This window comes from Rhinolophus sinicus, linkage group LG03, assembly GCF_036562045.2.
Source record: "Rhinolophus sinicus isolate RSC01 linkage group LG03, ASM3656204v1, whole genome shotgun sequence".
Taxonomy (NCBI): domain Eukaryota; kingdom Metazoa; phylum Chordata; class Mammalia; order Chiroptera; family Rhinolophidae; genus Rhinolophus; species Rhinolophus sinicus.
Genome location: NC_133753.1, coordinates 102,797,855 through 102,823,627, shown reverse-complemented (window position 1 = coordinate 102,823,627; position 25,773 = coordinate 102,797,855). Strand labels below are relative to the sequence as shown.

Below are 25,773 nucleotides of genomic sequence, written 5' to 3'. Positions count from 1 at the left end.
TTGGTTGTCCCCGGGGCTGGAAGCATGATAGGCATTTAGTGGGCAGGAGCCAGGTCTGTTAAACGGTCATGAATGTGTCCTAGAAACTGCCTTTTTCCATCCTGACCATCCCAGTCTGTGCTGCAGGCTCCGGGCACTGGGCCCTAGCTCAGAGGGAGGGGAGATGGGTGACTAGGTGCTGTCAGGGATGGTGGGGCAGTAGTGGAACCAACCCTGGGTGGCAGTGTGTGTGGGGCCACTCACCATATTTGGCTGCTTTAGCGGCAGCCAGGGATCCAGGTACTGAGGAAAAAGGAAAAAGGGAAAGTGGGGTGGTCAGCAGCTGAGCTCTATGCTTGGGGGTTCTGCTTCCTCCAGGGAGCCCTTCCTGCCTTCCTCTGCCTTCTTTGCTCCTCTCAAAGCCCTGAAGCTGTGGCTTCCCAGCCAAGAGCTCAACCCGCCAGGTACAGAGCTCCAGTATCTAATCATGCCTCTATAATTCTGGTCTGGGGGTGCTTGAGGGCTGAACTGTGCCTTCTCCTTCCATTGGCCCCTTCCCATCCCCTCCAGGTCCAGTGTGGTCTGCCTGGGGTGGGACCAGAGTAGGCTCAGTAACCACCCTGTGAACAGTGGTCCACCCCTTGCCACAGCACATTGCTGAAGGGGAGCCAGGCTGGCCCACCCGTGTTCACTGAGCCCAGGTACCTCCAGCCTCCTTCCCTGGATGGTGGGCTTCTTCTCAGTTTGGAGCCCTGTGACCCATCCACTGAGGGAGAAGGAACTCTGACGTCTGGCAGCCTGGGGCCTCCTCACCTGGCTTCCCCTCATCTGCTACCCCAGGCATCTCTGACTGCTCAGGTGAACCGAATGGGAATTTACCGCCAGCCCCACGATGATGGGCTGGGGCATGTGCTGGCAGGGGAGAGGTCTCCCTCCTCTGAGCTCAGGGGTCATTTCTGTCCAGCCTTGAAGGCCGCTCACCTGCACCTGCCCCAAAGCCTGGAACCCCAGCACCAAGTCCAAATCCGGGAACTCCAGGGGCAGCTCCGAATCCGGGAACTCCAGGAGCAGCTCCGAATCCAGGAACACCGGCAGGAAGCCCAGCTGCCGCCCCTGGGGGAGATGGGCAGTAGGGTGGTGGCAGCAGGCAGGGAGCAGGACCTATGGGGGGTGTCCTGCCCAGGGAGCTGAGTCAGGCCCCAAGGGAAGGGGCCCAGACCTATGCAGGGGCTTCCTCTCCCTTAATCCACCCTCTCTGCTGCCACAGAAATGATCTTCTTAACTCCCACTGACCACCAAGCCCAGCCCCTCCGCTCCCCTAGCTGGCATTCATGGCTGCACACTCTCTACACCACTTTCCTTTCCAGCCAAACCTCCCACTCTTCCTTCTTGGATGAATTCATTTAGTTCTCCCAAAAACCTGCTGTAGCAGATGCCATTAACACCCCCATGTCACAGACAAGGACAGAAAACTCAGAGGTCACTGAGTTAATGTGGGGCTCAGAATTCGAACCCGGGTCTTCCTCTTGTCAAATCTGCTCATTCAACCCCTCTGCCTGCTGCCTTGGGGACCCCCAAGCCTGCATGATGGGCCTGAGAGTCTGCAAATCATGGGGCCCAGCTCTGGCTTGGATTGCTCTGGGCCAGCCTAGACTTGGTGGGGTGAGGAGGGAAAGGCAGGCAGGGCACTCACGGAGCTGGGCTTTGGCAGCCGCCTTAGCAGCAGATTTGGCTGCAGCTGGGGCCCCTGCTCCTGGAGGGAGAGGGAGATGGGTCAGGGATGTCACCCATGGAGAATTCAGAGGCTCCTTAGGCCCAGTGACTCACGCAGCTCACCTGTAACACCTCCGGGACCAATACCAATTCCGGGACCCACACCAACGCCGGGACCCACACCAACGCCAGGGCCTAACCCTACAAGAGCGAGAAGAACAAATGCTTAACCCAGTCCTGACCAAGGACAGAAGCCAATGGAAAGAGCAGCGAGTTGGGAATAAGGAGCCTTGGGTTTTCATCCCAGCTGGGGCAGACTTGCTGTGTGACTTCGGACAAGTTATTTTTCCTTGATGGGCCTCAGCTGCCTCATTCCTAATATGAGGCATAGGCAGGATCAGGAGTTCTTGGGTGGGACAGGACCCATCTGAGGCTTCTGAGGGTGGTGGAGGCAGTTATTCAGCTAGTGTGGGGCCCATAGCAGTGAAAGGACCTCTGCAAGACAGGCAGACCTGGGTTTAAAGCTCAGCTTGGCCACCACTCAGCTGTATAACTGTGAGCAGTTACTTAAGCTCTCAGAACCTTAGTTTCCATATCTGTAAAATGGGAATAATGGCACCAACTTCATAGAGTCGGTGTAAGGATTACTTCAGCAAATGGCAACGTAACAAAAAAGATGTCATTTGTCATGTGTCAGTTTGAGGGTCAGTGGACCCTTAAGATTTCTGTGGCCTTGACAGCCCTAGATTTTCTGATTTGAATTTTGCTGCATGCAGGTCCCTAAATCAAGGCATGAAGACCCCTAGCCTAGGGCCTGGCAGGTAACTGGGCTCTAAGGTGGGGCTATTGCCATTTGCTATAAGCAGGTGTGGGCGCCCGGGGCCATCAGGGTGGCCCTCAGATGTATAGAGAGATGGAGAACCTTGTCAGGGAGCAAGAAATACTGCACCGAGGGGGTGGGAACCGAGAAGAGCCCAGCCTGAGGTCTAGAAGGCAGGAGGGCCCCAGCTAGACTGGGTCGTAGGGGGTTTGGGAAGTGTGGGGAGCCGGGTCCTGGCGAAGGCTCACCAGGACCTGTTCTTACTTTGCGTTCCCAATCAGAGAGTTCACCCACACCCTGAAAGTGGTCAGATGGGTCAAAAGGCCCATGCTCAGAATGTGACAGCCTGACCCCAGAGCAGGCAACATGAAAGAGCAGCGCTGTAGGAAGAGCGCTGGGAGCAGACCTGGGTGTGGACACTTACCAAACTGGGCAGCTTTGGCGGCTGCCGCAGCGGCTGCAGCTGCTGGGGTACCTACTCCTGCAGAGGTGAAGAGCGGGGATCAGGGAGGGGTCCCCTGCATCCCTCCTCACTCTCCTCCACCTCCCACTGTAGAAAGACCTCCCAGACTCCACCTCTAGGAAACTGTCCCCTCTCCCAGAAGACCTTCTCCTTGCTGCCTCCTCACCCTGGAGACAGAGAGGGAAGCATGCAGAGTGCGGCCTGAGGCAGGCTACCTGGGTTCCAGTCCTGCTGTGAGGATGACTCACTAGCCGCCCAGGGCACACCCCCTCTCAGAGAAGGAGCTGAGACTGCCGCAGACTAGCTCAGGCTATGGTGGGGGCGGAGCCCAAAGCTGTGATTGGCAGAGGCCTAGATTCTCTCCAAGCTTCTGTCTAAAGATTTGTGGAGCTTTCTACTAAAGGTACTATTAATTTAACAAAATCCTAATTGTGCTTGTATCCAAAACTATTGGAGGAAATAGCTCATTTCTTGAAGAAACTCAAAAGGGGAATTTTCTCCCAGAAAGAATAAGGAAGGCAGGAGAGAAATCTTCTGGTGGGAAAAAACAACCGAGGAAGGCTGTAACTTAATCTCATTGTAACTTCATCTCTTGCCTCTGACTGGTGGAGGAGAAAGCGTCCAGGGGAACCAAAGGGTGAAATTGGCCCTGCCACCTAATCAGGAACAGAAAGGCCCTGGAGTAAATGAGGGCACCCAACCCTGGCAGAGCAGAGCTCTACTGCCCAGGTGGCTGACGTCTTGAGTGTCCTTGAGGGAGCGACTGCCAGGTTAGTTCAGCAGACTGGAACCCCAGAAAGGGTCTCTCTTCCAAACTGCAGGACATTGCTTTCCCTCCTCCCCACCTCTGGGCGGTCTTACCATCTGTAAAAGGGTGCACTTGGCCTGGGTCTACTCCAGGGCCCCTTCCATGACACAAACCAAACCCGTCTCTGGGTTGGGGATAGCTCACCTGGCACCCCTCCAACGCCCGGCACCCCAGGTACTACACCTCCGGCTCCTGGCACCAGCCCACCTAGGGCTCCTGCTCCTCCAGCACCTAGAGGAATTAAGAGCATCCAGCTCTGCCCCTCCAAGTGCCCCTTCTTGAGGGAGCAGAGGGTGAAGATGGGGTGGGGAACAGACTAGCTGCGTGGGCACCTTTGACTGTTGGTTTGGGGTAGGGTGATAACCAAGGTGCCAATAATCCTAATGGGGGCAACTGAAAAGAGCAGAAAAGTTCAGTGTGGCTTTGGAAGAGGGAGCCGGGGACATTTCAGCCCCCGGATGTCTGAGTGTGAGCGTGCTCTGTCCTCATGCTGGAGAATTGCTCTGAGCTCAGAGTCTGGGCCCCAGGGCAGAGGAGGGCTGGGGTGGGGAGGAGGGCAGGGCACTGCCCTGGGTGTGGGGCAGGTAGAGGGCAGGGGTACTTACCATACTTAGCTGCCTTGGCGGCTGCTGCCTGAGCTGCAGCTATGAGGAAACAAGAAAGAGACCCTCAGAAAGTTGGCTGGATTTCAGCGGGGCTGTGCTGACTGCTCTCCTGTCGCCAAAGACATTGCAGGCCCTCCCTGCGCTCTCCCCCGACTCCCCCCTGAACACACTGAAGCCCAGTCTACACGCCCCCACTCCCCCTAGATCCCTACAGGAGAGAAGCCCTCACGACTTCTCCTGGTTTCCCTGGAGGGAACTAGGGCTCACGGGAAATGCCAGCTCCAGGGATGGCTCCAGGGATGGCTCCAGGGATGGCTCCAGGGACACCTCCGACTCCAGGGACACCTCCGACTCCAGGCCCGAGACCACCGAAGCCAGGAAAGCCCCCAGCACCAACCCCATAAGTGGGAATGCCTCCAACTCCCACTCCAGCTCTGGCTCCTGCAGAGAGAGGAGAACCAGATGGAAAAGGATCTCAGTGAGAGGAGCTGGGAGGGCCCTGGGGAATGCTGATGGACTGGAAAGAGGGTGCAAGCCTCCCTCAAGTCCGGTCCTTGCAGGACAGGAAACCATAGGATGCCTGGACCCCCACCAGCCTCCTCCAGGAAGCCTTTACTGACACTCTCCCCCAGCGCTCCCCCAACCCCTCTCATATCTGACTGGGATAGGGCACCTTTGTTTGTTATAGAGAGACTGCGGGCAGGTCCCACTTCCCCAACCAGGCTTGGGCTCCCCTGAGAGGGCCCTGGCTGGGGCAGGGAGGGCCAGGAACACTGTCCCCTCTGGGAATACCATACTGGGACTCACTCGTCACTCAGCCCCATGGCCTCATGGTGGGAGACCACTAGGGAAAACATCACTTGGGACCCAATTGATCCAAGTCCCAGCTCTGCCAGTGACTTGCTGTGTAACCTGGGGCAAGTCACTCCCCTTCTTTGGCCAGAACAAGATGTGGCGGGGTTGTCAGCGCACTCACCATATTTGGCTGCTTTGGCAGCTGCTTTAGCAGCTGCAGCTGGCGACACAGCCCCTGTAGAGACCAAGGGGGACACAAATGATCAGGAGAGAATAGAGGAGAGATGCTCAATATACTCCCCCTGTCCACTCATCTGTTCAGTCCATCTTTCTATTAAGTCAACCCAATGGAGGTCTGTTCATCAATTCACCCACTCACACCTCCATTTGTTCATCTGTCTACTTAATCACCCATTTCATTCATCCTCCTACTTACCTACCCATATGTTTGCCCATTTGTCTGTCTGTCCTTAGACTTCTAACTACCCACTCAACCACTTATCTCTCTCTCCATCCATGTACCCATCTTTCCATCCATTTATCCACTCATCTACCCATTCATCTAACTATTTATCCAACCATCCATTTTGCATTTGCCTTCTGCTCACCTATCTATTATCTATTCATCTGCTCATCCAACCATGTGCTTATCCATCCATCCATCCATCCATCCATCCATCCATCCATCCATCCGTCCATCCATCCCTCCATCATTCTAACCACTTATTTAGTCCCTCACCTGCCTTTCCATCTTTCTCTCCATCTACCCATTCATCTCTCCATCCACCATTTTACCCATGTATTTATTTATCCATATATCCATCCACCCTCATATCTGTTCATTCATCCTCTTATCAATCAACTTCTCTACTCATTCACATGGCCATTACCCACATATCCAGTTGTCCATCTGCCCATCTATCCATCTATTCATCCATCTATCATCCATCTATCCATCCACCCACCCATTCATCTATCCACCATTAATTGAGCATCTATTTAGCTAAGGGTTGGTAACACAGAGATGAAAAAGACATGGTTCCTTCCCCCGGGAGCAAACTGACAGACAAAATGTGAATTGGAGAAGATAATGCTAGCAGTAACTAGTTAGGAGGTTGTTATAGCCCAAGGGAGAGAAGATGAGTCACAGCTAGTAGCATAGGAGAAGAGAATAGATGGGTTAGGTGTTCGGGAGAATCTAAAAGTCTTGGCCATAGTCTCAATATTTCTCTCTTACACACACACACACACACACACACACACACACACACACACACACACACACCAGCTCACCTGGTCCACCTATGATGCCTGGGACCCCAACACCTGGGACCCCAACACCTGGGACCCCTACACCTGGGACTCCAACACCTGGGACTCCAACACCTGGAACTCCAACGCCTGGAACTCCAACACCAGGGACCCCAACTCCTGGAGCACCCGGCACCAAGCCTCCAGCAGCTCCTATGGAAGGAAAGGATTGTTCTCCTGGCCTGGACCCTGTGGGAACCTCAGAGGGATTCCGAGGGCATGGCTCTGGGGCGCTGTGGGACTGGCAGTTTCTGAATATAGCATCCCAGGTGGTCTGGCATTGCGAGTGAATGGGTTCAACTCCTCCGAGAGATGAAGAGGGCTGAAGGAGCCCAGATGGAGCGTTAAAGCTTGGGTTTATGGGTGGGAAGAACATGGTCTATGTCGAAAGTAAGGTCAGAGCTCTCCACTGGGCACCCAGGTAGTTGGTACAGCAGCTGTGGGTTGGCTCTGGGAGGAGAGTGGGAGCCAGATGCTCCTGCACAGGGCACCCACTGCTAGGCCAGTCACTGGAGAACAACAGAGAAGACCAGACAGAGTGGCTGGAATGGTCAAAGGCAAGGAGACATGCACACGGCATGTTTGGGAAAGGGGAAGGGAGGCTGCCATAGATGCACAAAGGCAAAGCCCATCTAGCTTTAGAGGCCTGGGATCTCCAAGGCCATGCAGAGGCCTAGGCAGGCCCCAAGGGTCTGAGGGCGGCCGGGGCCCAGGGCCTGCCTCCCCTGGGGGCACTCACCATATTTAGCTGCCTTAGCAGCCGCCTTTGCAGCAGCAGCTGGAGTCCCAGCCCCTGGAGAGACAGTCACAGAATGTGAGTTCCTTCCCTGGTGGCCCTCTCGAGGACACCCCCACCCAGTGCTGGAACAGACACTACCTGCAATGCCTCCAATCCCAGGAATTGCACCGGCCCCGCCAGGAATGCCAGCACCTCCAACACCAACACCAGGGAGCACTCCCGCTCCCCCAGCACCTGCAGGGTTGCAGACAGTGCAGCTGTGGCTCCCAGGGCCCCTCGTGAGGCCAGGGCGCTGGCATTTTAACCAGCACAGTCTCCTCCGGGAACGAGGCCCCGGCGTCTCTGGCTGCTCCTGCCTGAGGAGGTCCCCACCCCATTGTTCCTTGACTCACCCCCAAAGTGTCCATTTCAACACGCTCATTAAGGGACTTGTATGTTTTCAGACAAATCCCATTCTAATCACTGCCACATACTGAGAAACCACAAGCGGCCGCTCCCTGGGCCAGAGGGGCCCCTGTAGGAATGTTCAAGGCTTCCTCTCCCTGTGTTCCGAAGACTCAGCCAAGTTTGTAATCCAAGCGCCTGGCTGCCTGGCTCTGGCAGCCCCTCGCTGCCCCGCTCTCCTGCTCCCACATTCCACCCTTGGGGGCCTGGAGGGAGGGCCTATGGGGCCTCCGTGGGGTAGGCCTCCAGCTCCGTGCTTCCCTCCACATTCTCGCCCCCTTGGCTGGTGGGCAGATGTCTTCTGTCCCACCATGGCTTCAGGAAGGGCTCGCTGGCACTGGGGCTGAAGGCAAGGACTTCAGCCCCAATGATGACTCTGAATGGGGACTACCTGGGGCAGGGGGACAGATGCCAACTCCCATCACCACATGGGCACGGGAAGGCCGTGCCATGTTTGCTCGCCAAGGGATGACGAGATTGAGGAGCTAAACTTTTTATAGTACACACTATTAAATTGTTTAAATGCTCATATAGGTTCCACCTAAAATGATCATTGTAACCATCAATGTATCCATTCTCTCTGCCTGGGCTCCTCCTTCCTGTTTTAACCTCAAGGCAAACTCCACCTATATTTTAAGGCCTGAATCAAGTGTCATTTTCTCTGAGAAGGCTTCCTGATTTTCTTCCCCGGGTGGAAATGATATCTCCCCTCTTCTCGACAACCGCAACAAGGTCTATAGTCTCCAATAGAGCTCTTATCTGTTCTTGGTCTCTGAAATGGGTGGAGGGAGGGAGGGATGGGTAATTAGATGAGTGAGTGGATGGATGGAAGGGCGAGTGGATCAATGGATTATAGAGAAAGGGATGAAAGGCAGAGTAAATGCATGGATGGATGGATGGATGGATGGATGGGTGCTGTTGAATAAGTTGGAAAAATGGGGGGTGGGGTGGGGGAAGGGCTGCCTTGCTTAATTATTTGTGAAGCAGGCTCTCAGTAATAACAGAGATGGAGAGGTTGCGGGGCTGAAGGCTAGCAGGTAGGGACTCAAGGGGTACTCACCATACTTTGCTGCTTTAGCTGCCGCTGCTGCAGCCTGGGGGCCAACCCCTGGGGGAGGGGAAGGGAAGAGATTGCAAACTGTGCCCCTGCCCTCTTCATCCAGCCCCAAAAGAACCACCACATTCATACAAGGGTGTGGGGAGGGGCTTCATCGCCAGCAGAGGCTGAGAGATCCTCACCCAGGATCCTTCTCCAGGCTCAGACTGGGGTTTGAATGCAGGGTGGGTTGGCCTGCTTTCTGGAGAGAACCTGGCCAGCCCCAGGGCTCTGGAACGAGGTGATCCAGCAGGGTGAGGCTGTCCTTACCTGTCCCTGTTGGGTATCCAGCCTTGGCCCCGGCGCCAGCCACTCCTCCAGGCCCATAGCCTATGAAACAGAGATGTTCAGTGGGCATCCATGCAGAGCTCACCACGGCTGTCCCCCTGCCCTGCCGTTAGGGCGTGGGCTGCCCAGAGTCTCTACCCTGTCACCCCTAGCCAGAGTTAAAACAAATTCAAATATGTGGTGTGTGGTTTCTTCCATTTGACACACTAGGACACCAAAGCTCAGAGAAGAAGCTGATTCTCCCAGTGCCTGGTGATAAGTGTCAGGGCCAGGATTGATAACCCAGCTGTGTGAGTCCAAGTTCCAGATTCCTTCCTTCGGGAATTCCCTGTCCAGGATTCCACTCTACCCCCAGTTGTGTGCTCTCCTAGCCCAGGCCTGAGGCTGCAGCTTCCTGGACAGGACCCTGTATCTGGAGAAAGCCGGAAGCTGACGAGTCTAGGAGGGCCTTACTCACCATAGGGCAGTTTCCCAGTGCTGTAGGGCAGTCCATAGCCACCTGAGGAGAGGGCAGGGTAGGCTGAGGCACTGCACCATGGTAGCCCCACACCTTTCTGGGCTCTCACTACCTGGGTGGACTGACCTATTCGCTGAGGCCTGAGACACCCCCACACCTGCCCAGGGGTCATGAGTGACTCACATAGGCTCTCAGGAGAGCAGAGGCCCTGGGTGGATGAGGGAGAGGGCACTCCTGTCCCAGGGCCAGCTGGGGCACCCATCCCCCTACCAATCCAGGCCCTGCCATGGCCCTAGAATCTGAGTATCTTCCTTACTCCCCTCTCCAACAGGAAACATCTCGTCTTTCCAATGAACAGTGTTTTCCCAATGAATGGTGCTTCTTACCATCAGTACAAATGGTTCCCATCAGGGCTGTGGGTCTCTGTGCCTGTGCATGTGTGTGCATGTGAGTGCATGTGTGCATATGTGTGTGCATGTGTGTACATGTGTGCAGGTGAGTGCATGTGTGTGCATGTGTGCATGTGAGTTCATGTGTGCAGGTGAGTGCATGTGTGTGCATGTGTGCATATGTGTCTGCATGTGTGTACATGTGTGCATGTGAGTGCATTGAGTGCATGTGTGCATGTGAGTTCATGTGTGCAGGTGAGTGCATTGAGTGCATGTGTGTGCATGTGAGTGCATGTGTGCATGTGAGTGCATGTGTGCATATGTGTGTGCATGTGTGTACATGTGTGCATGTGAGTGCATTGAGTGCATGTGTGCATGTGAGTTCACGTGTGCAGGTGAGTGCATTGAGTGCATGTGTGTGCATGTGAGTGCATGTGTGCATGTGTGCATGTGAGTTCATGTGTGCAGGTGCGTGCATGTGCATGCGTGTGTGTGCATGTGTGCATGTGTGCATATGTATGCATGTGTACGCATGTGAGTGCATGTGTGTGCCTGCGAGTGCATGTGCGCGCATGTGTGCACATGTGAGTGCATGTGTGTGCCTGCGAGTGCCTGCGAGTGCATGCGAGTGCATACAAAGTGCATGTGGGTGCATGTGAGTGTACATGTGTGCATGTGAGCGCATGTATGTGCAGGTGTGCATGTGTGTGCACGTGTGTACATATGAGTGCATGTGTGCAGGTGAGTGCATGTGTGTGCATGTGAGTGCATGCATGTGTGTGCATGTGAGAATGCGAGTGCATGTGAGTACATGCGAGTGCATGTGAGTACATGTGAGTGCATGTGTGTGCATGTGTGTACGTGTGTGTGCATGTGAGTGAGGCTACCACCTTCAGGGTGGCTTCCCCACTTTTTCCTTTGCTAGCAACCAGAAGTAGGGGTCGATACCCAGGTTCCCACCAGAGACACCTGTGGCCAAACAAGTACCCCCAGCAAGCTGGCTTCTCAGCAGCGAGATTCAGCGAGTGGTGTCTCTTGAATCCTCCTTTTGACTTACCTGGCAATTTGGGTGCCTTGATAGGGTACCCCAGTGGAACTCCAGGCTGCTGACCCCCAAAGGGTCCAACTCCTGTGGGAACAGGGAGAGTCAAATCAGGTCCTAGCAACTTGGGCCAGCAGCTCCTGCTAAGCACCCAGCCTCATTCTCTACTTTCTGCTCAGGTAGAAGGAGCCTCCACTGCATCTGCCTAGAGGGCCTTCTTGCTTCACTGTCACCAGTCAGCTGAGCCCTCCTAGCACTGGGCCACTCCCTCTTTGCAGGATTCTCTTTCTTAGGCCATGAGCCACAGTTGGGCGTGCAGTCCTCGCAGCATTTGCATAGACTGGTAGGTTTTCTGGGTGCATGTGGGCTGCTACACATGAAGGGCTGGGACTGGGGAAGTAGGGCTGTGATGGATGCCACTTTGTGCTGGAGCCAGGCCAAGGCCTGGAGCAGTAGGCATGAGGGAAACTGGACAGGCCTGATGGTATTCTGAATGCCCAGCCCCTTCCAGGACAAGAGCTCCTGCCTGGCTGGCCACGCTGCTGGCCTGGCCACCCATGTGGGGGTCCCAACCTTGCCTCACCTGGGATTCCAGCAAAAGCTCCACCTCCACCTGCAATGACAAGGGGCCATCACTGCAGCCCTGCCACCATGGGCGCAGGGCACTGAGGCACTAATGGCTGGCACCAGGCACCACTGAGGGTGTGGCTGGCCAGAGCAGTGGCCAGTTTTGCCCGTACCTCCCAGCTCATGTTGCCCTCACACATATTCAAGAATTTCTGAGAGGTTTGGTGGTCATCTCAGCCAGTTGTACCAAGGCTGCAGTGAAAGACGCGCCCACCCAGAGGGCCCTGAGACCAGGAGCCCCACCCCTACCCCCAACCCCAGGCCAGAGGGGCCTGAAGATTCCCACCATGGGTCCCCAGCCCACCAGCTGCATACCTGGGGCCTTGGGCTTGACTCCTGTTCCAGTGGGAACCCCGGGGAGCACCCCCACACCTGGAAACCGAGCTCCTGAGGGGACAAAGTAGGGGCTGGCAGTGAGGGCCAGAAGGCAGGCCTTACAGGTGCAGCCTGGCACCCGCACCCCACCTCAGGTCACACGCTGACCTCCTTTGCACTGACCATCAGCCACGGGATGGGAGCTGTTTGGTGTGACTTTGCTTCCCTGTCTGACTCAGAAGATCTGAGTTTTAATCCCATTTTCTAGCCACATGAGCTTGTGTCTCAATTGGCCTTGTCTCTAAGCTGGAGTGAATTTCCACCTGCCCTGCCCACCCTCACCAGAGAAGGCAGACAGTCAAATCCGGTGTGAAGTGGGAAGCCCGTGCCCTTTCGGGCGCTCGCTTGATGTGCTTTCACAACGGGACACACACAGCCATCTGCTGTGGCCAGGGACTCTGCAATTGCCAGTGTCTGTCACTCCTACCTCTCCTGTCTCCCCTGGGGTTGGGCCTCGCAATCAGAGCGACAGAGGGAGGGACATTGTCAGCAAATGGCACAGAGCAGCCTGAGTCTGGGCTTTTGGGGGAATTCGGGAGGTCACATGTTGGGTGGGGTGGTCAGGGCCTGGCAGGGAGAGGAGGGTGGGAGGGCAGGTCTAAGGGTCTCCTGCAGCGCGGCTGCTCTGGGCAGGCTCCCTGGTGACTCATGGCTTTTGGGAAATAGTTGGCCACACTGGGGACTTGGTGTGTCCTCAGGGGCCCAGCGCCGGCTGTGGTGATGATCTGGGTTTGGGCCTGGATTTGGGGCTTGTGTGGGGTGGGGGTGGGGTGACCTTCATGGGGAAAGATGACAGAGGCCTTGTGTCCTTCAGCCTGAGCCTCAGGGAGGGGAGGGAGGCGGCCAGGGGCTGCTCTCCTTGCTCTAGGGTCCCCTTTTCCTCCTTGTCCTTACCTGTGCCTGGGAGCACTCCACCTGGGTATACACCTGGTAGCCCTACACCTGTGGCCAAAAGAAGGAGGAGCCTTAAGTAGCAGCCTGGCCCCCAGTAATCCCTTCCTGACCTTTCCCTCCACTGTTCCAGGGCTCATAAACCAGCCACCCCAGTGCCCAGCCAGGATACATGTTGTGGTGGCCACAGCCCTACTCCCACGAGTTTCGGAAGTCATCTGCAAACCCTTCTGTGCGTGGATTTATCTTGTCTCCTGGAGCCTGTTTACATGGCCGGCCCACCCCACCTCTGGGCTAACAGCTTCCAGATGTTCCCTCCCTGCTGTGTGGACTCAGGCAGGCTTTTGTTTAACCTGAAGTCACTTCCTTAAGGTCTTGGTGCAGAGGAATGAGCACCAGATGGGGAGTCGGTGCACCTCGGGCCATACTGGCTCTGCTGTGACCACCCAGGGCACTCTGCACTGATTCGCCATTCTGAGCCTCAGTATCCCCTTCTGTCACTGAATACCTGCCATAGAGCCTGTCTCTGAGGTCTTTTCCAGCTTTAAGATCCTGGAAGAAGGGCCTGGAAGTTAGGCCGGGGCCCCTCTCCCCCGTTTGGGACTCAGCACCACGCTTTGGGCCTGGCTGTCTTCCATGCCCTGCTGTAGCCAGGCCCCGCCCTTTCTGCCCAGTGACTGCATTGTGCAGCCCCAGGGATTCCACACTAACCTGGCACTTTCCCAGGCTTCGCTCCGGCTCCAACTCCAACTCCTGCTCCAGGTACCACAGCACCTGGCATGGAAGGGGCGTATCAGAGTGGATGTCACCCAGGTCTGCAGCCTTCAGTTGGGCAACTCAGGGGTAGCCACCATACCTGTAGACACTCCTAAGCCACCGACACCGCCAATGCCACCGACACCGCCAAGCCCACCGACACCGCCAAGCCCAGCACCTACAGAGTCAGGCGTAGGAGAGGTGAGGGGTCATGCAAAGAGCAGAGGGAGGCAGGAGGGCTCTGGGTGCACTTGGAGGGCCCAGCGTTGAGGTTTGGTCCTGTACTGCCTCACTTGGAGACTTGGGTACAGAGGGTTACCTCCCGAGCCCCAGTACATTGGAGATGAGGATATACTACCTCCCAGGAAAGGTTCTTTGCAAAGTGGAGAGCCCATGGAGACCAGAGGGTTGTATGGCATGTCCCAAAGAATCACACTCACCAGCCTTGGCAGCTTTATAGGCTGCAGCAGCGCCAGCTGCTCCGCCAGGCACTGCAGCACCCGGGAAGGTGCCCGCAGGAAAGGTCCCAAGTCCTGTGGAGGGGAAGACAGGACGAGGTCCTGAGTCACTCAGCCCCTCCCAGGAAGTCTGCAGGACTTCCACAATAAGCAGCAGCCGCTGCTCCCAGGACCCGGGTTGGTGTCAGAGAGCAACATGTGCCAGTCAAAACTACAGGGATCTTTTAGGGTCAAACTTCCACACCCCCTCCTCCAGGAAGCCTTCCTGAATCCCTGCTGAGTTAAGCAACTCCTCTGGGCTCCACTGGCCCCTACAGCCTCTTCCATCCCTCTCTCAGCATTACGTTATAACAGCACCCAGTACCCAGTGGTGACTCCCTCGTGTCCTGGACAGCTTTTCAGGACAGGTGGACTCAGCATCATACCCATACCAGTGCCCAGGATAGGCCTGGCCCATATCCTGGTACTCTGACTGCCTTCCACATCAGGAAGACGCCCTGGGCTTGGCTCTGGTCCCGATATAGGCATTTTGCTTGGGTGTCAACACTAACCTGCCCCAAGGCCACCTCCTGCAAGCCCTCCAGCACCTGCAGGGAGAAGGAGACACAGCCAGGTGAGGAGAGGAGAGACTGGTATGTGGGCATCATTCTTGGGCCCCAGGTAGGAAGGGTCTCATGGAGGGCAGGCAGGAACTAGGCAGTGCTGTGGTCACTGTGCAGCCACTCAGGCCCCTAAGCTGGACTCAAGCGTTTGGTACCTAGGGACTGATTCTGATAAAATGGCAGCCACCATTTAGTGACCAGCTGCTATGTGCCATGTCGATGTGATTGCATTGACTCCCCATAACATGCCTGGGTCAGGCCTTGCTTTCCCTAGAAGTTCTGCCAGATAATGGGGGACCCACCAGGGCTTTCTGTGAGGGTTGGAGCTGTGTAGAGGCTGCCAGCAAGACCTCACCCAAGCTAGGCCCTGCCCTGCTCCCACCCCAGGCCTCTTCTGCTTCCTCGCAGGTGTCTCCTGACTCAGCCCATTCCCCCTCCCCTGGATCTGGAGACCCTTCTGTCCCCACCATCTGTCCATCTGACCATCCAGTCTGCCTGCAGTCCAGAAGCCTCCTCACTTACAGACGGATGCTAAAATGTTTATGAGAAGTCAAATGGGTCTCTCTGGCTCTCTCCTTTGCACATCTGGGCCCAATCGCAATTTCTCCCCCTCCAGGAGACATTCCATGGCTTTGGCCAGGACTGATGGGCAATCAGGTTGGAGTTCACAAGCGTGCCGGGTTTGTTTCCAATTATGTGAGAATCTCTCCTGCAAGAGCCAGTCCTGGCTGCCAGGGTCGTGAGACCAGGGGAGTCCTCTCTGGGGAGCCCTGGAGATTCTACCTGGCTTTCACTGGGCGTGGTCTCCCTGCTCCCTACTCATTTCCTACTTGTGGGAGTAGGTCCTGTCTGAAACTCAGCCAGCCCCCCTGTAAGATGGGTCTCTAACTCTGGCCAGTCGCCCTTCTTGGTAGGCGTGGTATGGGTCAGGCCCGGCCTGGGGCGTGCCTGGGTCACTTCCCGGCACTACAGGCCCTGCCCCACCCCATCTGTCAGGGGCTTCTCTCAAGCCAGGCCTAAGCTTCAACAGGGCAGACGACATATTTGAACCTTTCCTGACCACAGAGGGAATGGGAAAATATGATGCGGGACCGAACAGAAAGAGAGAAGAGGCTGGGGTGGGTAGGGTGGGGGCAGGTCACCCCTCTGCAGCCATCTGTCCTTTCCCACACTCCCCCCAGCTGTCTGGTCCCAAGGCTGCCCTCCAGCATGACCAGACCCACCCCTCTTGCTGGCCTCCCTGTGGACTCACCTGGCCCAAATGCCCCAAGGAGTCCAGCCCCTGGAAAGGAGGAGAGATGGGGTGAGATGCTGACCACAGCTGTGAGCCCAGGGGCCTGGTCAGCCCAACCCTTCCTCTTCCCGGGATCAGAGAGCTCTGCATTCTAGTGCTGCTGTCCCTGCTGACTCTTTGCATGCAGGAGCAAGTCACTTCACTCTCTGAGACTCAGGTGTTCTACCTACAAAATGGCCATTGTGTCTCTGACCTTCCTGGGACCAGTGAGAGCATGAGCAGAAAGCACCTAGTATGTGCAATATGCCAGGGTGCCCAGTATGTGTGCCTTGCTCCTTCCTGTCCTCTCGCGTAGGCAGCTGGCTTCCAGCTGGTACTAGGGGTGTGGGTGTTGCTGGCTCCCAGCTGCCTGGTCCCCTACTGAGAGTCCAGGCAGGGCCAGCCTGCCGAGGCCCACATGGAGCAGCTGCCAGGCCACCCACCCTCTACTCGCCAAGGGATTAATTGTTCCGAAGCACAACACACACTGCCTGTGCCCCGTTCCATCTCGCCTGGGCAGGCCCCAACATCCCCATGGCCCGGATGTGGGGAGCTGCCTGGGGGAGGGGGAAGTCTGTGGCTCTGTACAGGCCTTTGTAGCCCAGAGTCCTAAGGCTGAACGATGACCTCAGGCAGGTCGTGGGATCCAGCCCCTTTTCATCAGAGAACGTTGCTCACCCTCCAAGAAGGCAGGATGCACGTTCTGGCAGGAATTCCAAGGGCAGTGAATCCCAAGGGCTCCAGCCTTGCAGAACCCCCAGACCCTAGGAACCCCTTTCCCAAGCTTCCTGCCCTCCTGCCTCTCTCCGGCCTGGCCTCAGCCCTGGAGTTTCACAACCCAGATGGACTTGCAGGGAGAGGAAATCTGGGTCTTGCAGACTCATCTGCACTTGGATCATCACACAGTGGGATTTCGTAAGAACTGTCGGACATCCAAACTGTCCTAGCGCCTTGGGCTTCAGAGCCAGGGAGACACAGAGCAGGGTGGGGGTGCCAAGGCCACATGCGGAGCATCTCACTCCGATGGGGTCATAAATCTGGACAGAGACGCCATTTCCGCCACCTGCTTCCTGGTGGGACACGCCCTCCCTCTTTCCTGGGTGGGGTATGTTCTTTGGAGCTGGTGGTGGACCCTGGTGGCAGATCCGGCAAGACCAGGACAGATCTAGCCACATCTCCTTCCTGGAAAACTCCGTGGTCTGGACACAGCTAGAAGGGGCCTGGGATCAAGAAGGGTGCTCATCTGGGGCCAGGGCCAGGGTCCGACCTGGGATTAAGTTTAGGGCTGAGTCTGGAGTCAGGTTCAGCCTGGGGTCAGGATAGGGCTCAGACTGTCATTGAAGTTAAGGATATTGAGAGTCTTGGCCTGGAGTTAGAGAGGGTGTGGTCTGGGGCCTGGGGATCATTCTGGTGGAGTCTAGAGCCCACCATCTGTGTCATTCAGTGTTGGTGGCCACTGGAACATCAATGCCTACCTTTGCCCCGAGTACTAGGGCTGTTTCTGAGACGGGTGCAGAGGGGAGAGGGCAGCTGGGCACATAGGCACTGGCAGGGTAGAGCCTGGCCACTCCTCACATAGAGAGATGTCAAGCTGCCTTCAGCCTCCTGTCCCTGGAGCCCTGGGACCTGGCCCCAGCCTGCTCACGCCTGGGGGCTGGCACTGCCCACCACCTCCTTCCTCCCCTCTCTTGCTCATTGGCTCCCTTGCTAGGTGAACAGCTCTGTTGGCCCTTCCCTCCCCTGCCCCTTGGCCTGCTCTCAGAGCCCTAAGACCTCAGGTCTTACCTGGCTTGGGCGGTTTGCCTCCAGGACCCAGTGCTGCAGAGGGAAGAGATGGCAGTGAATGAGGAGCCCCAGCCCACCTGTCTTACTATTTATCCCACTAGGACAAAGCAAGGACATTGTGGGGTCTTACTCTCCAAGTCCTAAAAGGGCTGTCAGGGACAGTCCTCTCCTTTGGACAGGGAATTGCCGGGAGCCTAGTGTCTACATGTCCGGTAGGAAGCCCAGCTCCAGCCCTGATCTGTGGCTTATATTTTCTCAGACTCAGTTTTTCAGCCTTTGAAGGGGATGATGATACCCGCTCAGCAGCATTTCAAGGAGGTTGTAGAGGAATATGAAAGCAGGCAGGGGCCACCAGGGGGAAAGTCTTGGGAGAGGCTCAGGAGGCCAGTGGGTTCCAGTTCTCAGACAAGTCTCTCCCCACTGGCCACTTGGTCTATAAAACAAGGGGCCCTTGATGCCTTGGCCTTTTGGAGTTCTGAGTTTTGAGAACATGTGTAGGCTCAAGTGACACCAAACCCCATCAATGAGGAACTAAATTTGGTTTCTGAGCTTACCTCCTCCTCCCAGGCCTCCAAGACCAGTCCCTGTGGAGAGAAGGGGGGGAGGGGAAGACAGAGAGAGAGAGAGAGAGAGAGAGAGAAACATCAGTGCCCCGTCAGATCAGTGCCCTTGCCAGAAAGCCACCCATCATCCACCCTTGGTCAAATCCATCACTGCCTGGCTACGTGACCTCTACAAGCCTTAACTTCTGTGAGCCTCAGTTTCCTCCTCTGTCTCATCAGGCCAATAGCCCTGTGCCAGTATGTGCCTGAGAGAGTGCTGGCAGCTGTCCTTATTTCCACATCAGTTCTCAACACTCAAATACTTTTTAAGTATAGAAAATATTACTTTTGATTTTTCAATATACTTTAAAGCGGTATATTTTTTCTGTCTTTTTCTAAATTAAAAGAAAATGTGGCCCCCTGATGCCATTGCCCCAATATTCTGCCCATTTTCTTTTGGGGGAGGGCTTCCAGTCTCCACCTGCACATAGTCATTGCTTTGATATTGTTTTTACCTGAACAAACACTTTACCATATTGCACAACAGATAACATATTCATACTTTTCAGTAATTTTGTACTATGTCAGAATTTGCTTAATCACAGCCTCCAGTCAGGAAGGTTTCTTGTTTTCCATTTTTGCAAACACCGCTCCTATGAACCATGTTGCAGATCATTCTTTTGCTCTTCTTTTCAGTTGTTTCCTTGAAATGGATTTCCACGAGTGGGTTAATCGTTTGAAAGCTGTGAATGGCAGGGACGCGTGAAGGCACCCACTTTCCTATAGCCTCACACATTTTGTGTTTCATCTTTCAGAAGATTATGCTCTTAATAGTTGTAAAACAGTGTCACATAAACTGCTTTTTTAAGTAGGAGTGGCTTGTGGGTTCTCTAGTAGGTGTGCCAACGTTCTTCCCTTCTGCAGCGTCAAAAGGTACATCTGTCGTGAGTGAACTCACTGTCTACCTCACCTGGGAGTGTGGAAGTTTCATGTGCATTACCTGGGTAATAAACTCCTCCAGGAACTCCTCCAGGAACTACCCCAGGAATGACTCCAGGAACAGCCCCGGGGACCCCTAGAAGGAAGTGGGTAGAGTCCTCCATTAGTCAGAACTAATAAAAGCACATGTAATAATAATGATGATGATGATAATGTTTATAATATTGCATGTCCACAAAGCAACTTATGTCAACTGAACAATTTATGTTTACAAAACATTTTCTCATTCATTCTCCTCAAAATGGCCCTGTGAGGTGGGGAGGGCAGGGATTACTATCTTCATTTGAACAGATGAGAAATCAGGCTCAGAGAAGTTAGGAGACGTGCCAGAGGCCACGCAGCTGGAAAGAGATGGAGCCTGGATTCAAACCCTCTCCCTGGAGAGGGCGGGCATGAGGCCGGTCTGAGCGCCTTTCGCTGGGCAGCCAACTCTCTCTAGCCCTGAGCAGCATGGGCAGGGACCAGGGTTGTAGGAAGGCAGGCCAGGCTGAGACTGAGCGGTAAGGAAATGTGCTTGCTGCCAGCAAAAATGCAACCATTCCCACACTGATAGGATGGTGTGAGGTCAGCGTCCTCAGCCACTGGGCAACAGTGGCTGGGTGGGGTTCTGGCTGTCTGACAGAGGGCTGTCTTAGGAGGCGCCGGGCCCCAGAGGGGGACACCATGAATGAGCAAAGTGAATAGTTTCCTAAGGAAAAGCTAATTCACTGGCCAGGCCAGGGGCCGTCTGCCCAGCCAAGATCACGAGTTCAGTCCCCACGGACTACTGAAGCTCTCACTGGGGAAGGCTGTGAAGCTGGGCCCCAGACCCAGCCTGAGCATGGTCATGGCAACAGATGACCCTGGTGCAGACCAGGCCCTAATGCTACCACCACACAATGGCCCCAACCTTGACAAGCCACCTTGCCAATGCCCCAACCCAGGCCCCAGAACCACCCTGCTGAAAAGGGCGCAGTGGGGTTGACAGACCGTGTGGGGTAGAACTGCAGTGTGTCCAGAGACCTCCCAGATGGACATCTGGCCTCTGTGGCCTGGTGATGTTGCACAGCTAGACCCCAGAGGCCCGTCAGCCCCAGTCCCAGTCCAGCAGGGTAGGGGATGCCAAGCTGTCATGGCCACCCTGTGCCAATGTCCCGGCGCCAGTCCTCCTCCTCCAGGGCCTGTGGCCCCCCAGGAATTTCAGTCCAGGCCTGGAGTGTGCAAGCAATCTTGTTGGAGCCTCAGGGGCTCAAAGCGGTGGCTCCATGAGGGTGGCCCTGCTGGGAATGAGGACTTCGGCCCTGTCATCCAATGCCAAGCACACACATGGCCTGCCTCGAGCCTTTGATGCCTTCCCTGGCTCTGGCCTCCAGCTCTGAGCACTGTCTCTTACATGCCTTTCCCCGGTGCACTCCAGACCTTTCTCTGCCCTGGCCTCCTCTCCAGCTCCAGAACAGACGGCAGGAGCAGTGTGGGGAGTGGAGAGGGCAAGGGGTTCAGGACAGACCCATCTGCCTCTGCTCTCGGCTGTGCCACTTCTTACCACCTGTGTGACCTTGGGCAAGTCACTTAACGCTTTTAAGCCTGTTTCCTTTTCAACAATGTGGGGCTGATAACCGTTGCCTTGCAAAGTTGTTGTGAATTGTCAAAGGGTTCAAGTAAGAGACCTGTCCTGCCATGGAGCTGGCACACAGTAATTGCTCAGGAAAGAAAAAAAAAGATGGTAAATGTTTGTCTCTACTTGGCTGCACAGCACATGGCCTGGGGCCAGGTATACAGTGGGTGTTTAATAAATGATGAGTGAATTAGGTGGAGGGGAGGCAAGGATGTTGCCTGTGGGTCTGGGTCCAATCTGTTCTTTATCCCCAACCAGCCAAGGGGTCTCCCACCTCAGACTGGTGTAGCCCTTAGGACTGGCTGAACCCCCACTTCCTCTCCTTGGGCTCTGCTCTTTCACACTCACTTGTGGCCAGGCCCCTCCCGGGCCTGCCATCTCCTCTTCTGCTTCCTCTCTCCCAGCGCATGCCCATCTCCCCCCAGCTCTCTCCTCTCCCCACTCTCCACCTCCGTGACTCAAATCCCAACAGCATGTGCCAAACTCTGTGCCTGAACCATGACAGCCTGAGGAGCTATAGATTTTGATCCCCATTTTGCACTAAGGTAATGGAGAAGGCCTGGTGGGTGTAAATGGTCCCTGCCCTGCCTCCTCTCTTTGAGTGCTGGAGAGGTGAGACTATAAGACAGTAGTCAGTCAAGAGCCTTTGAAAAGGCAGCAGCCACTTTTCAAGCTCCAGTGGTCACCTCTACTCCTTGGTCTAAGCAGTTTCTCCTGCCAGGAATGCCTTCTCTTCTCTTCAAACCCTACCCTTCCACCAAGACTGAGCTCAGATTCTCCCTCCTGCCTGCCCTGAGCCTGTGGTTCTCACTGCTTAGCTGGCCCAAAGCAATTGGCCTGGAGCACGCTTGTCTTGTTTTATGTGGGTTTGGCTTGTTTCACCAGAGAGTACAGGGTGAACTTGTTTCTTGCATCTTAGAGTCATGATCCTAGACTCTCAGGATCATAACAGTCTTCTGGCCTGGGCTGCAATGCCTTCTGCGAACATCCCCTGGTGCTCCTGCTTGCATGCCTCCAGTGACAGGAAAATCACCACCTTCTGATGCTGTCAGCTCTACCTCACAGAGGTCTTCCTCCTATCAAGACATAATCTGCCCCCCCAATTCTGCCTCCCAGAGGCCCATAGATGGAGGCTCCCCTCTCGTCCATGGCTAGACTCTCATACATTTCTTTAGAGGTCTAACTCAAAGGTCACTTCCGCTGTGAAGCCTTCCTGCGGCTACTCCGGGCACCCTGTCCCCCCGTCCTGTCTGTTTCCTCCATCAATTCGTGCTCCTCCCCACTAGACACAATGTGGCCTGAGTAGCAGGAGGAAAATTAAACCTTATAAATGTGCAGCAATTACAAGGGTCAATCAGCCAAAGTTAGCAAATTCTGAAGATACATCATTTTAAGAATTCACATTCCCACAGTCTTCTTATTTGATGCATTTTTGGCAGATGTTTTATTGCTAGAGCCTCCCCTCCCACCAGCCTTAGGAGATAAAGTAGGGCAGGGATTTCTTTCCCCGCTTTACAGCCAGGGGAACCAAGAGCCTGGCTTGGGACCCACAGCTGAACCCAGTCACATACAGGGCCTTCTGCCTGGGTCCTGGGCTCCAAGTTCAAAGATCTCGGAGAAGCCTGTTTGGGAGCAAGCAGTGGGCCAGCGGGCCTTGGCAGGGGGCTTTGCCAAGCCCAAGTCCAAAGGGTTGGCCTGGGGAGCAGATAAGACCACATGAAGCTGTTTGTTGTTTGCATGGAGAAAGGCTGCCAAGGGCTTTTCAAAAACAATCTGTCCTCCAGTGAGTGCCTCCATCCCCCCCCTCCCCTGGGCACATTTGCCCTCCTGCCGTGGCCCCAGCAGACCTAGAGAACCAGATCAACCCCTAACCAAACGTCCTTGGCCCTGGAGCCTCACTGGAGTCACCTGGGAAGCTTTGACAAAACCTCTATGTCTGGGTTCCTCCACAGGCCAAATAAAGCAGGAATTCTTGGGTGAGACTCCAGCATCAGAATTGTTTAAAGTTCCCTGGGTAACTCCAATATGCAGCCAGGGGTGAAAACCCCTGTTTCAAAACATCTTCAGTTCCAAAATCGGAAAAAACAAACAAACAAACAAACAAACAAACAAACAAGACCCTGTAATATTTCTAGGGGGTGGGGAGAGAATTATGCCCAATTTAGTTATTTCCTCTCTTTTTAAATGGCATGGTGGTCTGGGACAGCTGGTCCTCAAAGCTACTTTTGACCCATCCTAACTGGGTCTAGACAACGCTTTCCATCACAGGGTCTTCCTAGGGAGCCCGTTTCTTGGAAGCCCACGGGCAACATGGTTTTTTGGAGCTGGGAACTCGTGGAGGTGACACTCTCTTAGGGTGGGGGACAGCTGAGCTCCCCTAGGACAGCCAGGCAGGTGGCTCTGTGGTGTATGTGTGTGTGTGTGTGTGTGTGTGTGTGTGTGTATGTGTGTGTCTGCAGCCCCTCCTACTCTCCGACCTCTCAAGACTTTAGTAGGCTCTGGGGACTAACCTGTGAAGACCTCATCAATCCACACACCCCTTATTTGGACCCAAATACTTTACCACCTGGTACAGAGCTGAGATTTATGTTTGCAAAGAAAGAATAAGGCCAGCTGAGCATTTCATGGTGTCACTGAGGGAACAAGGAGAGGGTGCATTCTGCCCTAGGATGTGCCCACCATAGAGGACTCAGCCCCAGGCCTGTGCCTCCCTAAATGTTGCCTGGACCTGGCCCCGACACCCCCCATCCTTTGGTCCAGGGCAAAGAGCTGTCTGGTACTAACCTCCTGGGGCTGCCTTAGCGTGTCTGAATCTCAGTTTCCCCATTTATAAAGTGAAAATAGTAATTCTCAACTCTCAAGGTTCCTGTGGGGGTGGATTAATTAATTGCCATGCTTTAGGTGGAAGCTCTGGGAAGGCAGGTGTTCAGCGGACACACCTTGTGGTGGGGAGGTTCAGGCAGGTGCAGAGGCTGCTCTCAGGCAGGCGGGTGGCGGGTCCTCTGGGTTGCCTTGCTGCCCCCACTGGGCCCCACCTGGTGGTGTGCTCATCGTCTCTCAGCCTCGTCCAAACCCAGGAGCTGACCTCTGCGCAGGAAGCCCCTGCTCCCAGCAGTCCTGCCCAGCCAGGCAATCTCACGGAAACAGCTGCTGCTCCTGCCCGGTGCCCTACTCCAGCCCTCCTGCCTGGCCTGCTCCACCCTGCGCCCCCCCCCCCCATGCTGGCCTCCACCAAAGGTCTGGTTCTCATGACCAGGAGGACTCGCACAGGAATCAGACCCCACCCAAGCCACCCCACAAATGGCTCATAAGCCTGCACCTCTCTCTTTCCATGGTCAGAGTACCTTCAGGGGCCCCCGGCGGGTCTCCCAAGGTGTGTAGCAGGCAGGTGGGGGACTCTTGGGGCCTGTGGAAGGACATACGCCAGATGGTCCAGGACTGCCCCAAGGTCCACTCCAGCCTCTGCCATGGGACACACTTACTCTGCCGAGAGAGGGACAGTTTCCCCAGCTTCCCTGTTCTCCCTTGTGTTCCATACTACACACACACATCGTCACACACACAGTGACAATCCACACCCAGTGACACACCTGGACGCCAGATCTCCCATGTGTACATGCCTGTCGGGTGGCAGACTTTTGCAGGTGCTAAGAGGCACTTTCACATACCCTAAAACCTCACCCCCAAAACACAAATACACACACATGCACATACACACATACACATACACCTGTTCAGGGATGACCCTGTGAACAGATATTTATCTCCTCCCAGAAATCTCCTCCACTATTTGGTGACACATTTGGGCATATACACGCATGCACACCTGTGTAACAGCATGCAAAACATCCATTCATGTATGCACGTGCATGCACGTTCACACACACACGCGTGCGCTCAGAAGTCCCAGCCCTTCTCACCAGGGACAGACCACAGCAGCAGCTTTCCAACTGGCGACCCCATCATCACTAACCCTGACTTCCCTCAGAGCAGTGGGAGTGGGGGTTCCTGACTTCGCAGCGGACAAGGAACCTGCTGAGGTCACACGGCTCACTGTGGCTGGCCTCCAGCCCAGGTCCCCTGCCCACAGGGTATGTGGGCACACCGCTGGGGCCACAGGTGTGCAAACAACCAGTGCCTGCAGACCCATGGGACCGGCTCGGCCCCAGCACACTCCCATCATCCCACAGAGCAGGAGCCCCTCAGCCTTCTCAGGGCAGCAGAACCTGGACATTGCCGGGACTATCCCGAATGGGGGGGTGTCTGTGTGACAGGTTCCACCTCAGCACAGGCTGGCTCCCGGGAAGGGCAGTTCCAAGGATCCAGTGGCTATGGGGCTCCGGCCTGGGAAGCCCAGGAGGACGCCAGGGGTGAAGGGTGCTCTCTCATCCATCAGCCCAGACACCTGGCCGGGAGGCCCCAGGGCTGCAGGCAGCACCGGGAACAGGGTGAGGCCTACCTCCAGGCTGTGAGGGCTGGACGATGGACAGCAGGAGCAGCAGGACTCCGGGCCGCAGGGCTGCAGCTGTCGGACCCGCCATCTCGGGGAGAAATGCCCCAGCCTGCTCTCCACGCCTCGTTTTATCCCCAAAGCGTAATTGCTGCCTCCTCGGCTGTGAGGGAAGGAGGGAGGGAGAGAGGGAGGGCGGGCGGGAGGGCCAGCGAAGGGGGAGGCCTGGGGGAGGGGGCCAAAGGGAGGGGGGCAATTACGAAAGGCCCAGCTCACAAGCCTCCCAGGCTGGGTCTGACTGGACTGGACTGTGGGCTTTTTTCCTTAAAACACAGACACTCGCGTGCGCGTGCACACATACACGCACGCGCGTGGACACACACACACACACACACACACACACACACACACACAGTTTTCCCCCATCTCTCTCCTGCTTTCCCTCTGTGGCTGTTCTCTCACTGCTGGCCCT

At 55.6% G+C, this 25,773-nt stretch overlaps 1 protein-coding gene across 3 annotated transcripts in view; it reads right to left on the bottom strand.

Moving 5' to 3' along the window:
• ELN (elastin) overlaps positions 1–25,507 on the bottom strand; it is a 31,856-nt gene extending 6,349 nt beyond the window's left edge. The window contains exons 1-28 of one of the 3 annotated variants that reach the window (XM_019755004.2): positions 25,311–25,507; positions 19,259–19,333; positions 18,271–18,300; positions 17,717–17,749; positions 15,911–15,940; positions 14,608–14,643; positions 14,039–14,131; positions 13,699–13,776; positions 13,554–13,616; positions 12,846–12,893; positions 11,892–11,963; positions 11,533–11,562; positions 10,965–11,036; positions 9,519–9,560; positions 9,044–9,103; positions 8,738–8,785; positions 7,372–7,467; positions 7,234–7,287; positions 6,477–6,647; positions 5,365–5,418; positions 4,656–4,829; positions 4,389–4,427; positions 3,928–4,014; positions 2,937–2,993; positions 1,816–1,893; positions 1,673–1,732; positions 961–1,092; positions 244–282 (exon numbers count right to left, since the gene is read on the bottom strand). In XM_019755004.2, coding sequence (XP_019610563.2) covers positions 244–282; positions 961–1,092; positions 1,673–1,732; positions 1,816–1,893; positions 2,937–2,993; positions 3,928–4,014; positions 4,389–4,427; positions 4,656–4,829; positions 5,365–5,418; positions 6,477–6,647; positions 7,234–7,287; positions 7,372–7,467; positions 8,738–8,785; positions 9,044–9,103; positions 9,519–9,560; positions 10,965–11,036; positions 11,533–11,562; positions 11,892–11,963; positions 12,846–12,893; positions 13,554–13,616; positions 13,699–13,776; positions 14,039–14,131; positions 14,608–14,643; positions 15,911–15,940; positions 17,717–17,749; positions 18,271–18,300; positions 19,259–19,333; positions 25,311–25,392 — 1,933 coding nt within the window. In that variant the 5' untranslated portion in view covers positions 25,393–25,507. The remainder of the gene's footprint in view (positions 1–243; positions 283–960; positions 1,093–1,672; positions 1,733–1,815; positions 1,894–2,936; positions 2,994–3,927; positions 4,015–4,388; positions 4,428–4,655; positions 4,830–5,364; positions 5,419–6,476; positions 6,648–7,233; positions 7,288–7,371; positions 7,468–8,737; positions 8,786–9,043; positions 9,104–9,518; positions 9,561–10,964; positions 11,037–11,532; positions 11,563–11,891; positions 11,964–12,845; positions 12,894–13,553; positions 13,617–13,698; positions 13,777–14,038; positions 14,132–14,607; positions 14,644–15,910; positions 15,941–17,716; positions 17,750–18,270; positions 18,301–19,258; positions 19,334–25,310) is intronic. The other 2 variants (XM_019755001.2, XM_019755002.2) reach the window with 2 other exon arrangements.
• Positions 25,508–25,773: the final 266 nt, after the last annotated feature.